The sequence below is a fragment of the Lutra lutra genome, chromosome 4 (assembly GCF_902655055.1).
Source record: "Lutra lutra chromosome 4, mLutLut1.2, whole genome shotgun sequence".
Taxonomy (NCBI): domain Eukaryota; kingdom Metazoa; phylum Chordata; class Mammalia; order Carnivora; family Mustelidae; genus Lutra; species Lutra lutra.
Window position 1 is genome coordinate 168,728,250 of NC_062281.1, and position 15,229 is coordinate 168,743,478.

The 15,229-nt window shown below is 58.2% G+C and overlaps 1 protein-coding gene across 1 annotated transcript in view; it reads left to right on the forward strand.

The window, feature by feature from the left end:
• EPHA10 (EPH receptor A10) overlaps nucleotides 1–12,678 on the forward strand; it is a 39,785-nt gene extending 27,107 nt beyond the window's left edge. The window contains exons 8-17 of the mRNA XM_047726454.1: nucleotides 2,670–2,778; nucleotides 5,838–5,899; nucleotides 6,040–6,165; nucleotides 6,830–7,015; nucleotides 7,712–7,773; nucleotides 7,986–8,189; nucleotides 8,523–8,672; nucleotides 8,860–9,053; nucleotides 9,901–10,056; nucleotides 10,184–12,678. Coding sequence (XP_047582410.1) covers nucleotides 2,670–2,778; nucleotides 5,838–5,899; nucleotides 6,040–6,165; nucleotides 6,830–7,015; nucleotides 7,712–7,773; nucleotides 7,986–8,189; nucleotides 8,523–8,672; nucleotides 8,860–9,053; nucleotides 9,901–10,056; nucleotides 10,184–10,298 — 1,364 coding nt within the window. The 3' untranslated portion in view covers nucleotides 10,299–12,678. The remainder of the gene's footprint in view (nucleotides 1–2,669; nucleotides 2,779–5,837; nucleotides 5,900–6,039; nucleotides 6,166–6,829; nucleotides 7,016–7,711; nucleotides 7,774–7,985; nucleotides 8,190–8,522; nucleotides 8,673–8,859; nucleotides 9,054–9,900; nucleotides 10,057–10,183) is intronic.
• The last annotated feature ends 2,551 nt before the right edge of the window (nucleotides 12,679–15,229 follow it).

Genomic DNA, 15,229 nt, shown 5'->3' on the forward strand with positions numbered 1-15,229 from the left:
GTTTTGCCTGCTGCTAACCCTGCCCTCGGGGTCTCACCTCTATCTACCCTGAGCAGTTCATGAAAAGTATTTTCCTGGACAAAGGCAGTTCCCCCTAAGAGGCGTTCTGACACCAGCTGTCAAGATAATAATTCTTTCCAACCTGCTACACGAGTCTAATCCAAGATAGGAAGAGCTCGGAGCCCAAAGGCAGGTGGAGATAAAATGTGGAGGGAGTTTGGGTTCTGGGAAGAGAGACAGCACTTCCTGCTTGAATGCCTGTCTGTGCCAGGCCCCGGCCAGGTGCTGGCAGGAGGAGATTAGAGCTCTGTGTTGAAAGCTGGGGAGCATTTGAATGTGTGGGGATGGGCAGGGAAGGCACGTGGGGTAGACGGATCCATCGGAACAAAGGCTCACCGGTTTGGCTGGAGTGAGTGCAGTGGAGGCGGGAGCTGGGATGGGCCGATGATTTCTGTTCATTTGGTGCTTCTCAGTGAGTAGACCCTGCTTGGTCCCCTGGCCTCCTTGGCTGTTGCCCAGGCTCTGGGGGAATTGGTCTCCCAGTCTGCGGAGCACTCCTTCCGCTGAGCTGTGACCCTGACTCAGGAGCACGACGAAGGACCCCGTATCAGCTACCCATTGCTTGTAACAGATTACCCCAAAGCAAGTAGCTGTGAACAGCCAACACTTGTTCTCTCATGGGTTTTGTGGGTCAGGCACCTGGGTGCTGCTTAACTAGGTGCCACGGGCTCAGGGTCCCTCCCGGCTGTGGTCCCTCAAGGCTCAGGTTCTCGCCGGCTCTTTGCCGGAGGCATGGGGTACCCTGCCTCTTGGGCTTCTCCCTAGAGCTCCTCGTCACCCAGGAACGCGATTCTTTTGGAGACTGTGAGTGAGAGAGAGAGAAGGTGCCCAGGACAAGCCACAGGCTCCTGTCTGTGACATCCCGCCCCTTTGGAGGCATTCTCTTCATTAGAAATGAGTCCCTATGAGCCCCTATGTCCAGCCCACGCTCAAGGGGACTGAATACCAGTTGGTGGGGAATCCAGATGGGCACATCTCGGAGGCCACCTGGCACCATCACCCCGTCTCCGTTTCCGTGTCCACGTGGACATCTCATTTCAGACACTTCTCAGCAACTCTGCCCGCCTCTGTCCCGGCCAGACCCTGGGTCCTGTTCCCACCTCTGGAACCATGGGCTCTAAAATCCCCTCATTGACCTTGGCCTTGTTGTCCTCTAACTCTCTTTTCCTCCTCTGTCTCTTGTCACTTGACTGTGCATCCTCCTTACAGCCTGGAGATCTGACCTCATCTCCGAGGCTGGGAGCCCCTCCTGGCCCCATGTCGCCCCGGCCAATGCGGATCCTCCCCGGGGAAATGCTCTCCAGCCGTGTTGGTCCCCACTCCCTGGACACTGTGCTGCACCCGCCCTGCTCATCCCAGAGCCTGGAGCCGGGAGCCGGCCTGAGTCCTGTGTCCCACACCTCACCTAATCTCAGCTGAGTCTCTGGGGCTGTGTGGCATCTCCCCCACTCTAAGTAGTTTTCCCAAAAGGCCTCCTCTCTCAGGCACTTCCTGTCCATTCCTGCTCCCGACAGATGCCTTCATCCCTTTCCCCTCAGTCAGGATCTCTGTCCATCGTTCCCTGTCACCCTCAGGATGAAGTCCCTGCTCCTTGGCCTGGTATCCCAGGCCTTTCAGGTGCTGTCCACCTCCCCCTCGCTTTCCCTTTTTCCTCCTACTTCCATCCAGCTTCACATCTGGCCCCTCTCAGCCCCCACACGGTCTGTTTCCCAGCCCCACGGGATGGCTTGCCATTTTCCAGACCCAGCTTGTGCTCCCAAGCAGCACCAAAACTGTCCCGAGCTCCAAGGCCCGGTGCAGATGCCACAGCTCTTCTGTGAGGCCTTCCTCACTGGCTTTAGGAGGAAAGGAGCCTGTCTCTGCTCAGCTGTCTGCTTCTGTTTTCATTCTATAGTTGGAATTCTGTTTCTGTCTCCCCCACTGGTCTGTACACTTTCCGGGGCGGGGATTCTGACTTATTCATCTCTGTCTTCTGAGGGCTGGTGGCAGCCTGTCATACAGGTTGAGTGGAGGGATGGACAGATGGATGGATGGATGGATGGATGGATGGATGGGATTGGGAGTCTGGGGTCCTCCTGGCCCCTCTCTTGGGGAAAGAGTTCACAGTAGAGGCTTTTGGAATCAGGTTCGAATCTTAGGTTCACCACGTATTAGTTGTGGGACCCTGGGCAGATTGCACAACTTTTCTCAGTGTCGGTCTCCTCGGCTATAAAATGGAGACACCACTACCTTACCGGCTGGTTGTGACCGTGAGCGGTGTCATTTAGTTAAGGCACGTGGCACAGTATCTTGAATGGAGTAAGCGTGCATTCGGTGTTCCCTTACTGTGATGCCAGCCGGTCTGGTTGGGGCTGGGGAGCTGCAGGGAGAGGCTCTTCCCCCTGCAGAGCTCCATTAAGTCAGTGCCCAACGGAAAGGCACAAAGGGAGGCCCAGGCATGCCTGTCTGGACCCCTGGGGGGGTCCTCTCTCTCACAGAGCTGGACTGCAGGGAGAGCAGGAAGCTCCAGGTGCCGCTGCAGGCCCTCGGCTGTGGGGGCGCGGCAGGGGTCGGCCCTGGGGCATGGGGCAGGCCCTTTGCCTGCCTCAACCGTGTGCTTTACCCCCCAGCTGCCTCAGGGTCCAGAGACCACAACCCTGCGGTGGTCGTCACCGTGGTGACCGTCTCAGCCCTCCTCGTCCTGGGCTCCGTGATGAGCGTGCTGGCCATGTGGAGGAGGTAGGTGGCTGGTCTCAGCCGGGCTGACTCCCAGGGGGTTGGGTCCCTGGGCACCCTCATGTGCATCACAGTCCCTCTGTCTGTACCTGCGTTTGCATGTGTGCAGATCTGCGCACGCAGACATCTTGCTGTGTAGACGGAGGCTGGGCTGGCGAGCTCACAGCCCCTCCCCCCACTTCCCGCTCCTTGTGGCAGCAGCCGGCACCGCAGCTGGCTCAGCCGCTGGGGGATGAAGGGGATTTAGCTCCTTAACTCATTAAATGTCAGAAGGCATCACTGAGGATGGAATCAAGCCCCGGCTGCTCCAGTGTGATTAGGATTCTCCTGAGGCGCTCAGAGGCCCCCAGCCCTGGCCCGCAAGGGATCCTGAGGCCCTTTAACACAGGCAAGGGGAAGAAAGGCAGAAATTGTGTGTGGGAGGGGGGAGGACAGGGAGGGGAACTCAAACACCAGAACCCCCCACCCCCACCCCAGCAGGAGGACGTTTGCAGGAGAGTGGGCAGAGAAAGGGAATGCGAGGAGGGGGAAGGATGTGGAGCTTGAGTTTGGTTCAGAGAAGATTCCAATTCTTTTGCACACGGCAGAAACCTCATAGCATGTATTTCTGCCTTCTCCCCAGGGCCACACTCTGCTGCACGCAGAGATATGAGGCTGGGGCTGAGGTCAGCAGACTTGAGGGGTGGAAAGTCTGCATGTGATGGGCTGGCAGGTTGGGGGGGTGCGGTGCGGGGTGCAGAGGAGAGTGATGGCTGCTCCGGGAGCTGCATTCCCAGCTCATCTCAGCATCCTGGAACTGCCTGTGGGCTGGAGGGGCAGGGAGCATTCACACGGCACTGTTTTCTTGGCCTTGAATGGAGCGCTGAAAGTGAGGGGAGAGCCTTGGCCTGGGGGTTTGGGAGCCCCTCTGCCTGGGCCAGGATGGTAAGGGAGGCAGGACGGGAGTCGTGAACTCCTTTCTGGTGCTTAGACACCCACACTGGACCTGTTAGGAAAATAGGACAGGATTGGACAAGAGCTGAGAGCCTCTTGTCCTGGCTGGGAGCTTAGGGGTGTGAGGAGCACACCTCTGCGGAGGAGCTGTGCAGGACAGGGTTAGCCGCCCAGGAGCACCTCGGAACAGATGTGCAAGGGCAGGTAGAGTAAACCAGGGCTCACTCTCAAAACCTGCTCAAAATCCAGGGGCACAGAAACAAGGAGAAGCTGCCCATCAGGTGCTGATGGGCTTGTCCAGCCAGCCGCACGGGCTGACCGCTCTCAGGGTCCCTGCCGTACTTGTCCTCTACAGGTTCTCCTCCCCTCCGCTCTCCCTCCCCACCCCACCCTGGCTCATCCCACTTCTCACCAGAGGGTGTCCGTTTCTCTGCCCCTCCTCCATCCATTCGGCCTTGCTCCCTTCCTCTCCACCCACCTTTCCTGGATGTTGCCCTCATTCATGGGAAGTCCGGTTACCACACTGGGTGACTTCAGTGACCCTTGGATAACCTCCCATCCCTTGGCTTCTTGGTCCTTTGACTTGCTCAGTCCCAGGGACCTTCTGTTCCGTTCCACCTCCGCCTCCCTCTCCCGTGTCCTGCCATTGAGCTGGCCATCACCCCAAATACTGTGTCGGACTGGCTCTTCCACTTACGCCCTGCAGGTGCACTGTCCTTATGGCTTGTCCCCTCGGCCACGTCTGCTGCACCTGCTCCTTCGTGCATCCCCAAGTCTGCACACCTGCCTGTCTCCGCCCCCATCCTCTCACCTCCCTCTGCTCTAGAGTAGGTGCCTTCCTCCCAGTCCATCCTGCTGTGTTGTGTACCCCGCCCCTTCTCACCATCTCAGGAGCCCTACTATTTGTAACGTCCCCCTCTGCCCCACATAATAGCTGACATTTAGTGAGTGCTTTGTAAGCTCTGTGCAATCCTGCTGTATTGGGCGGGGCTGTCTTTATCCCGATTTTATTAAAAAGAAATCCGAGCCCACCCAGCCCTGCTGCTACCAAGTGCAGGAGCTGGGAAGCCAGTTCCTGCATGAGGTTCCAGAGCCCGTGCTACTAACCACCATCGTGACTACTTCAGCTGCCTTTCCCATCCATATAGAAACATCTCCCTAACTGCCCCCTTCTCCGAGCCTCCATGCCATCACTCTCCCCTGTACCACTTTTTCTTTCCTTCCTTCGTGCCATGGTCACCCCTGATTTTCCTTCTGCTTCCCTTTAACTCGTGATCTCCTCTGTGGCCTCTTTCTTCTCTACCCGGTCTCTGAATGTCGGGGTGCTCAGACTTGTCCACAGTCCCATTTCCCAGGCTCTGTCCTCTGCCTGGACGGTGCTCACAGCTCCCTAAAGAAGACGTCTTCTCCATCCGCCCCTCATTTCTAACTCCCTACTCCGCACCCCTCCCTGCTCAACCCGTGAGCTCTGCAGATTCCCACCGGCTCAGCACGAGCCTCTCCTCTCCCCGTCCTGGTCTATGGCACCACCGTCCAAGGCTGGGCAATCCAGAACATGAGAAGTCATTCCTACCTTCTCCTTCCCCTTTCTGCCTTCCAGCAGTCCTGTCACCTAAACGTCACTTGAGTCCTCTTGCTTTTCTCCAGCTCTGTGCTCCCCCTGCATCCCAAGGCACCACCGCCAGCTCCTGTGGGTGCAGCCCAGCAGGATCTTTCTAAAAGGCAGCTTGAGTCATGGTCTCACCTGCTCAGCAGTGCCAGGGGCTCTCCTCCGGGTCAGCAAGGCCCCACCTCAGGGCAGCTTGGGTTCAAAGTCAGGGGTATGGACTTGGGTGCCTCTGGAGTTGCAGGAACGTGCATTGCGTCTCCAAGTGAAAATAATTAGGAATGGGGATGGGGATGAGGGGTTAGGTCTGGGGTTAGGGTTCTGTGTGGGGATGAGGGGTTAGGTCTGGGGTTAGGGTTCTGTGTCAGCTGTGGGGAGGATCTTTCAAAACAGGACGGGAAGGTCCCTCCCCAGGGCTCAGATCTTCCTGGCTTTGAAGGGTTAAGGAGCTGCTACCCTGGGTGTGGTGAGATGGGCGGGGCTGGGGCTGCCTCCATCCAAGAATGCCTCTGTGCCTCCCCAGGCCCTGCCCCTATGGCAAAGGAGGTCAGGACGCCCACGATGAGGAGGAGCTGTATTTCCACTGTGAGTAGTCACCTGGCCCCTGCTTAGCCCTCTTCCTTGCTGTCCTTCATAACCCCGCCCCCTCCCCCACCCCCGGACCATGGAACCCCTTCCCCCCCAACCCCAACCCTGGCCCATTTCTGTCTCTCTCTGCATTCCAGTCAAAGTCCCAACACGCCGCACATTCCTAGACCCCCAGAGCTGTGGGGACCCTCTGCAGGCTGTTCATCTGTTTGCCAAGGAGTTGGATGCAAAAACCGTCACCCTGGAGAGGAGCCTTGGAGCAGGCAAGCTGGGCCCCTGGGAAGCCTTGTCTGTCCCAAGAGCCCCCTCTTCCCTACCCCGCTTCAGCCCCCCAGGCTTTCCCCATTTCTGGAGCCCCTGCCTTCACCCCAGTCCCAGCCTGTCCAGGAGGCCCCAGCTCCACCCCAGATGGGACCTCTACCCACCAGGTTCCAGGGAGGGGGATGGCGGAGGGGGTTTGTGATCCTGCCTTCCTGCCCTCTCCCCGACCCCATGGTCACCGAGACCTGCCCACCCTAACCCTTTCCCCACTGGCCTCTGCAGACTGCCCCTGGCGGGAGTGTAGTCCCAAGCCTTCATGGAGAGGGCAGTGGGGAGGAGCATTCACAGACTTGGGGACCAGACACACCCTTGAGTTCTAGTCCTGGCTCTGTCGCTGACCAGCTGTGTGACCAAGGGCACATGGCTCTCCTGCTTGGAACATGTTCCTTGTCTATGAAATGGGCATGAGAACTGCCTTGTCGGGGGGACTGTGAAGCCCATGTCACGTGGCTGATTCTCAGTTTACTGTGATTTGAACTCGGGAGCCCCGAGCCCCAGGCCAGAAATGGCCCGTGATCCAGAAGCTGCTCTCTCCATTGCTCACCGAGCCTGGGTTGGCCAGGGGGTGACCCCCAGAGGACTGTCTGAGGTGCTCTCTTCTCACAGGGCGGTTCGGGGAACTGTCCCTCGGCTGCCTGCAGCTCCCTGGCCGCCAGGAACTCCCCGTGGCCGTGCACATGCTCAGGGACGGCTGCTCTGACTCCCAGAGGCTCAGCTTCCTGGCTGAGGCCCTCACCGTGGGCCAGTTCGACCACAGCCATATTGTGAGGCTGGAGGGTGTGGTCACCCGAGGTAGGGCCGTGTGTTCTGCAGCTATGGGGGTGAAAACGGGGTGGAAGGTGGGGTACTCCTATGTCCCCAGGCCCTTTCTCCAGCCATGGGAGGGAGCCCCTGAGCTGCCCGGTAGGGAGAGAAAGCCTCAGCTTTTCTTTCACTGACTCAGGGAGGCCCTTTTGACCTTGAATGACCTTTCTGACCTGTCATGGCACTGTCGGGGGTGGATGGCTTGGACCTTGGGTGATTTTTTTTTTTTTTTAAAGTCCATAATGAGTTTTTTTCTTTAAAGATTTATTTATTTATTTGACAGAGAGAAAGAGACCACAAGTAGACAGAGAGGCAGGCAGAGTGAGAGGGGGAAGCAGGCTCCCCGCTGAGCAGAGAGCCCGATGCGGGGCTCGATCCCAGGACCCTGAGGTCATGACCTGAGCCGAAGGCAGAGGCTCAACCTACTGAGCCACCCAGGCGCCCCTTGGGTGACTTTTCTTAGCGAACTTATTACAGCTCCTAGATCTTGGTCATTGTCCTCCTCCCTACGCCCCCTCTTTTGTTCTTTGGCATAGAGGGTCCTGGGTCATGCAGGAGGGTGGCCCGGCTGGGGAAACTTCTTTCTGGCCATCTCGGCCCAGGCTGGGGCCCGGGTTGGGGGAGCATGTGTGCACGCGGAGGGGAGCAGGCAACTTAGCGTGTGTGTCCCCCTGCCGGGCACAGGAAGCACCTTGATGATTGTCACTGAGTACATGAGCCACGGGGCCCTGGATGGCTTCCTGCGGGTGAGTGGCCTGGGTCCCGGGCTGGGGGTACCGCTCACCGTGTGAGTCTTCATCCCTCACTTTTCTCTTTGGTGGGACTTGTACTTGGCATCATTCCCTAAAAAGGGGCCCCTTGGTCAGGCCTACCTGGTGGGTCCCAGGGCAAACCCAGAGATGGGTAGGTGACTTCCCTGAGGTCCCACAGCCCCCAGAACTGAGTGTTCCTCCCACAGCGGCATGAAGGCCAGCTGGCGGCCAGGCAGCTGTTGGGGCTGTTGCCCGGGCTGGCGTCAGCCATGAAGTATCTATCGGAAATGGGCTACGTTCACCGGGGCCTGGCGGCCCGCCGTGTGCTGGTCAGCAGCGGCCTTATCTGCAAGATCTCTGGCTTTGGGCGGGGTCCCCGAGACCGAGCAGAGGCCGTCTATACCACCATGGTGAGGATTCCCTTCTCCCAGGCGGACCTGCCCATCAGACCACACCAGGTTTCCATCACCCACTCCCGCCCTCTGCCCTGCCTGGTCAGGGCCACTATTCCTACGGTCCCGCCCCTCCCCCCCACTTGGCCCTGAATGAATGCCGGTGTGGGCATCATTTTTAGTATATGTGCTGCCGAAGCAAGCACCGGTGTGGGCATCATTATGTGCCTTCCTGAGAGGTGCTGCTGGGAGGACAGCAGGTGGGGCTGGATCTGGGCTCCATGGGGTGGGGAGGCCTGGGTGTGCTTGGGCCAGTCCCTTCCTGTCCCTGACCTGCTTGTGTGTCCACAGAGTGGCCGGAGCCCAGCGCTGTGGGCCGCCCCTGAGACCCTTCAGTTCGGACACTTCAGCTCTGCCAGTGACGTGTGGAGCTTCGGTGTCGTCATGTGGGAGCTGATGGCCTTTGGGGAGCGGCCCTACTGGGACATGTCTGGCCAAGACGTGAGTGACTCAGGCCCCAACTCCCTGACCTCTGCCCATTGACCCTTCACCTCTCAGCCCTAGGTCCCTCTTCACTGTCTCCTTGCTCTCTGTCCTGCCTGGTCACATCCTCCTGGGGATGGGATGCTGTGTGCATGTGCTGGAGGGACTTAAAGCTTCCCATCTGCCCCTTGCCCCCATGGCCCAGGTGATCAAGGCGGTGGAGGACGGCTTCCGGCTGCCCCCGCCCAGGAATTGCCCCGTCCCCCTACACCGGCTGATGCTTGACTGCTGGCAGAAGGACCCTAGCGAGCGGCCCAGGTTCTCCCAGATCCACAGCCTCCTGAGCAAGATGGTACAGGACCCAGAGCCTCCAAAGTGTGCCACAACCAACTCTCCCAGGTATAGCTGATGCCCCATGTGTCCTGGATACACTCCCACCCACCCACCCCAACCACCAGATACAGCCAACCTCTCACCTCGCCACGAGTGGCCTCCCAACATGGCCCGAGCATAACTGCCCCACCTGCCTCACACCTGTCCCTCCAACTGTCCCCCACCCCACCTGTCCCCCCATTTGCCCCACCCCACCTGTCTCACCCCACCTGTCCCCCCACCTGTCCCTCCCACCTATCCCACGCCACCTGTCCCACCCTACCTGTCCCACCCTTACCTGTCCCACCCCACTTGTGCCCCCCAACTACTCCCCTACCTGTCCCACCCTACCTGTCCCACCCCACCTGTCCAGGTAGGACTGCTCACGCAGTTGCCCTGGATAGATCTGCTACTCCTCCTGCCTCAGACTCATGGATGTTGTCCTCCATCTTAGTCACTCTACTTGTCCTGGGTTTTGCCTCACACGTCCCAGTAAAATGACCACCGACTGGGTGAATGCGTGTGGAAATAGTTCTAACAGGTCTGTAGTTGCAATAAATAAGTGAAGTGAGTATTGTAGTTGTCCCAAATATGACACAGGTCACCCACCAAATCATCCTAGGTGTGTCCTACCCCCCAAGACTGTTCCAGATACTCCCAGTACCTTTAGCGGCTCAGATGCAACCCGTTCTCTACCTACCTGCCTGCGTATCTTGAAACCCATCCCTGTTCTGATGATGTCTCATACTCCGTGGGGCCAGGTCCGCCCTGGGGCTCGGTTGCTCTCCCCTTCTCCTGTCCTTTCTCAGCTAGCCTCTCCTCAGGAGGGTGGCCAGGTCTGCTGTTGACTGACCATAACTCCTCTGCCCCCCAGGCCCCCCACCCCCCTGGCGGACCGCGCCTTCTCTGCCTTCCCATCCTTCGGCTCCGTGGGTGCATGGCTGGAGGCCCTGGACCTGGGCCGCTACAAAGACAGCTTCACTGCCGGTGGCTACGGGAGCCTGGAGGCCGTGGCTGCCATGGCCGCCCAGTGAGTCGGAGGAATGTGTCCGGGAGGCCCGAGCCTGTCCCAGTTCTGGGCCCTTCCCTGTCCCAACGGAGGGAGGGAGAGCAGAAGAGGGTTGGAGCCAGTGGGGTCTGACCAGCCCTTCTTTCAGGGACCTGGTAAACCTGGGCATCTCGTCGGCAGAACATCGAGAGGCCCTCCTCAGCGGGATCAGCGCCCTGCGGGCATGTGTGCTCCAGCTGCAGGGCCAGGGGGTGCAGGTGTGAGCTGCGCCGGCCCTCGGGGGCCAGGACCCCAGCCCTCACAGGGACCCTGGCCCGCCGCGCCCCAGCGGGGTCAGAGTGAGCGCGTGTTCCCTGCATTTGGGGCCTGGAGCGTGCCTGGGACCACAGTTTCCCTCCTTTCACTGCCTACTCCTCCCATTTTCCCTGGTCTGGACCCCTTGGCTGACTCAGCCCCCCGGCCAGAGGGTTCAAATCCCTGGGGAGAACCCCTGAGATAACACAGGAGAAAATGCAAGGTCCCAGAGACCATGGCAGGGGGGACGGAGAGGGAAGATGTAGCTTTAAATTGCCTGGTTCATGTTTTCCTGTCTTCCATACCCACTGGGGTCTGGGGCCTACCCCAGTGGGTGCCCCTTTTCCTCACAGACCTATTGGCCAGTTGGCAGCATGGGTCCCTAATAAGCTCCCAAGAGACCTGGCAGGGACCACCGCTTCCTGGCAGCCTGTCCTGAAGGGTCCCGGAAAGGCGAGGTCCTCAGCTTCCTGCATGAGGGCTCGGCCCTGTCTGTACACTGGTCCCGGGGCCCAGGCAGCAAAGGTGGTGCTGAGCTCCAGGCCTGGACCCTAAGGGCCCCAGACTTGGAGTTGATTTCTGCCTCCCCTGGCCTTGGGCTAGGAGTTCAGGGTAAGGGAGAGGGTCCTGGCTAGGCCATTAAGGTTCTGGTGCTCCCCTGAGGCCCAGCGAGGCCTCCCCTTTGCATTCCTTTTATAAATTCACTGGCCTGGACATCGGAGACAAGCATGAGGGGAGAGGCTTTCTACCTGGAAGACCCCTGAGCGTTGCTGTCCTGCCATGGGGGATGGTGAAGACGTCCTCAGGGTGGACCTTCTCTCTCCAACAGGCTCTGAGCCACAGTGTGCAGAGAGGAAAGATGGAGGCTGGCGGAGGAGTGAGGGCCGGGGCTGGGGTTGGAACCCATGGGCCTACCTCCCAGTCCGGGGCAGTCCAGAGGTCGGCTCTGGAGAGAGAGTCCCTGGTCCTACCTGTACCCCGTGGAAGCCCAGTGGTGCTCTGAGGTGACCACCTCTCGCAAGCGCTGTCTCCTGGGCGCCACTCAGCCTCCTGGGGGCACCTTTGCCCTCTGGTTTCTGTGGGGCTCCAGCAGGAGCGGCCACACTGAACTAACTCCAGAGTTCCTTATCTGGAAGGGCTTCCCGGAGGTGGTGGTGATCGTGAGGCTTTCATAGGATGGCAGGAAGGCAGCTGGGTCTGGACAGGATTCCAGGGGCTGCATTTGTCCAGGTCTCCCCTGCCATATGCCTACTCTGGGCTTGGCTGTGGGGTTGGGGTCGGGGGGAGGAAGAGCCGAGGGGAGACAAAGGAGGTGGATGAGACATCGAGCTGGCCCATGGAGGGCTCAGCCTAGGTGGGGAGACAAGCTCAGGCACTGAGAAGGATGACAGGGGCGCCATCCAAAAGTGTTCTGGGCCCCACAGGAGACCTCTGGGTCTGTGGGCCGGTGGGCCCGAGGGGAGGTGGACACTCTTGTGATTTGTGTATATGGAGGTGTGTCTGGGAAGGCTTCTTGGCTGAGAGGCTGATGCATGAGTTGAACAGGCTTTGAGGGTACGAGTGGGGGCATCTCTCCTTGGGGTGGGTGGAGTTTTGCACAGGCCAGGATGGAGGGCCTAGGACAAGAGGCATCCAAGCAGAGGGGCTAGCATGAGAAGGAGCCGGAGGGTGGATGATGTCGTGCATTTTGGGGGAGCACCTGCGGTGGGGGACAGTGCCTCACATCAGTGCCTTTGGCCTCACCCTGCCAGCAGCAGCTCATCTGTCCTTGAGCCCCTCCCTCTGCTCCCCACCTCCTAGGCACCTGCCTTAGTGACTTTGAGGGTACCGGGGGAGCTCCAGATGGCTGCTTCCACCTTTGACAGGGCTGGAGGGTATGGTCCCTTGCCAGCTGCCCTCCAGGCTCGCCCCCTCCCCCCACCCAAGCTTGGAAAGGACGTGGTGGGGAGGACCAGTGTCCCATCTTGGGTGGAGGGAGGCTCAGCCCCATCTCCAGCACATCAGTCATGCTCTGAAGGCCCAAGTTCCCTCCCCATTCCCCGGCTGTTCTGCAGAGGGGGCTCCTGGCTGTGCTGGCAGGACTTCGGTGTCCAGGGTAGACCCCCCCTCTATGGAGGAGTGAGGTCCCAGAATCCTGAGGGGTCCCAGACCTCTGCCCTGCACGGATGCAGGCTGATGGCTCTCTGGGAGCCCTCTACAGATCTATTTTTATATGGAACTTGTTCACTGGACAGAGGGAGGTGGCCTGCAACCCTCCGGCTCCCCCATCTGAGCCCATTTGGGGAGGGAAGGGGCTGGTGGTGGGGAAGGGGGTGGTTCCTTTGACTAATTCTGGAGATGTTTTTATATTTCGTGGGTTCTATATGCAGGACAAAGTAATAAAAACTTGTCTGTGATATGGTATCTCTTTCAGTGACAATTGCTTACCCATTAAGATCTTATGTGGGGGGGTTTCCACCATCCCCCACCCGCCGTGGGGTGTCTCTAGAGTTGTGTCTGAGGTTTCTCTGTGTAGACATGAACTGAACGGCCCTTGGCCATGAAATGTCTCCCAGTCTAGGGAGGGTGGCCTGGGAGCAGAGAAGGAGGACTCAGAAGTGTAAACCAAGGAAAGCTTCTCCCTAGCAGGTAGCACTCGGGAGGTGGTGCTGTTTTCTGAAGTAGACCGCACAAGAGGAGGGGAGCAGGCTGGGTAGGCGTTGGGGCGAGGAAGGCGGGAAATGACGCGCTTGGTTTTAGATGTGTTTGAGGCGTGCAGGCGGAGAGATGCCTAGGAGATGGGTGGGTGCTGGGTCTGGAACTTGGCTGTGACCCGCTGTCTGGCCATTCAGGGAACCCGGCTCCTAATCTGTAGCGCACGCTAGGAAGTTAGGACCTCACAGCCTCATGGGGGAGTCAGTCAAGTAAACAGCATGAAAGGTATAGCCATAGGGGTAAATCCTAGGTGTTGTGGGAGTTCAGTGACCTTCCGCCCGACCGAGTCCCTGGGGAGATGCAGGAGGGCACAGGGTGGGGCAGGGGGAACCGTGAGGTGTCTTCACTGCCCTTGCCAAGCATGACTGGGTTCTGGACTCAGCTCTTCCCGTTGCCCCCTTCACACCGCCCAGGACTCCAGTCAAACTGCTCACTGTAAGGAGCCCTCTCTTTCAATTCCTTGGTGCCCTTCACCATCTTGACTCAGGCTTCTGCCAGTATCTTGAAGGAACCTGGCCGGTCTCCTCAGGGTTCCTCCCTGGTGCCTACCAGCACCTTGCGGGCAGAGTATAGTTATCTCAAGTCTCGCTCCAAGCAATGTGCACTAAGACTGCTTGTGGACGTTGAGGAGAAAAACTAGAAAACCAAAATGAGATGTTTTCCCATTGCAAGTACCTCCCACCCCCTCCCTGACAGGCTGCATTTTGCCCCTTCCCCTCCCTTGACAGTCTGCTGGGGCGTGGGGAAGAGAGCCGAGACACTGGACCTTTGAGTCCCATTTTAAGGGGTGTAGCCGTGGACAGTGTCCTCCACCTCCACCCTGATGGCCCTTAGCCCTTGGTGGCATGGGGTCCTGAGAGTTAACAGCTGGGGAGCTGGGCTTTCCCCAGGATATTGGTGCCAAGGGCATCTTCTGGCCTCCACCGTCTGCATCATCTGTGGATCGGAAGATGCCTACTATAGAGACCGCGAGATCAACTAAGGGAAAGACGATGGCAGAGTGTAGAAGGCAGGTGCAGATTACAGCAGAGGGAGGGAGGGGAGGATCTTGTGTAACCGGGGAGGTGATGGAGGTGGGGGAGTGGGGGCTGGGGGGAAATGTCTCATCCTGTGATGGGGGAGGCACCCGAGCCAAAGCAAATTGGATTCCAGACTCCCCTGGAGCGCAGAGCCCAATGTGACCCCAGTTCTTATCACGATCTCTTCTAACGTCTCCAATGTCTCCCATTTCTGAAGCCTCAGGGATGATCTGCTAGTAAAACCTTCAGCACGTGTGTCATGTTGTATTTTAGGTGCGGGTCAACAGCTGTCAGTGTGTGAAATTAGAAAGGAAAACACTTCCCAGAGCTTGTGCACACGTGGGCACGGAGAGTTTTCCATCACACGCAAACTCATTGGTGGGAATGGGGATCGCAGTTCCTTTGAGCTACAAAGTGTGGTCTGACGCCGTGAATGAGCAACACTTAGGTGAGGTCCTACCATTCACACCCCGAGAACTAGCTCTTCGTAAGAATAATTTAACCTCTTTGTAAGGTCGTACATTTGGAATTCTTCCCACGGGAAGCCCCAGGTAGGGCTTCTGGAAATATCAGGAAGCCTGCAGGGCAAAGAATGAACCCGGTATTTACCAGAACTCTAGGGCTCTTGGTGGCTGCCTCAGGTGCCCTAGTGAAGGGGAGGACTCGGTGCCCCATGCTCCCTTCAACCCAGAGCAACTCTGCTTTTCTTTCAAATACTTCATCTACACAGTAGAGGGTACAAAGTAAATTGCCTTCCGGGGTGAGGCATGTAACAAAGGGAAGTGATCTAGCAGGGGTTATTTTGAATGGGGAGAGGATTCTCTAAGGAAAGCAGCTCTCAGCTCCAGCTGGCTGTGTTACCAGATCTTATTTTTTGGAGACTAGCAATCATTTTTGCGAAATCTCACAATTTTAAAATTGTAACTAATTTGAAAAAACAAAATCCAGTGAATGTGTATCTGTTTGGTTTGTGTGCTGGCAGTAGAATTTAAATTTTCTTTGCGATATCCCAACCCTGTGATAGTTCAGCCCATGCTTTCAGTCCTGGGATGGGGAACTCACTACCCTCCACGTTCACCCCTTATATGGGACGAAAGACTCTCGATTTTCATCACATGACTAGCATCTATTAGGCACCTGCTACATACTACACATGGCCTACACCTGGGTTCATTTAGGCGGTGGTG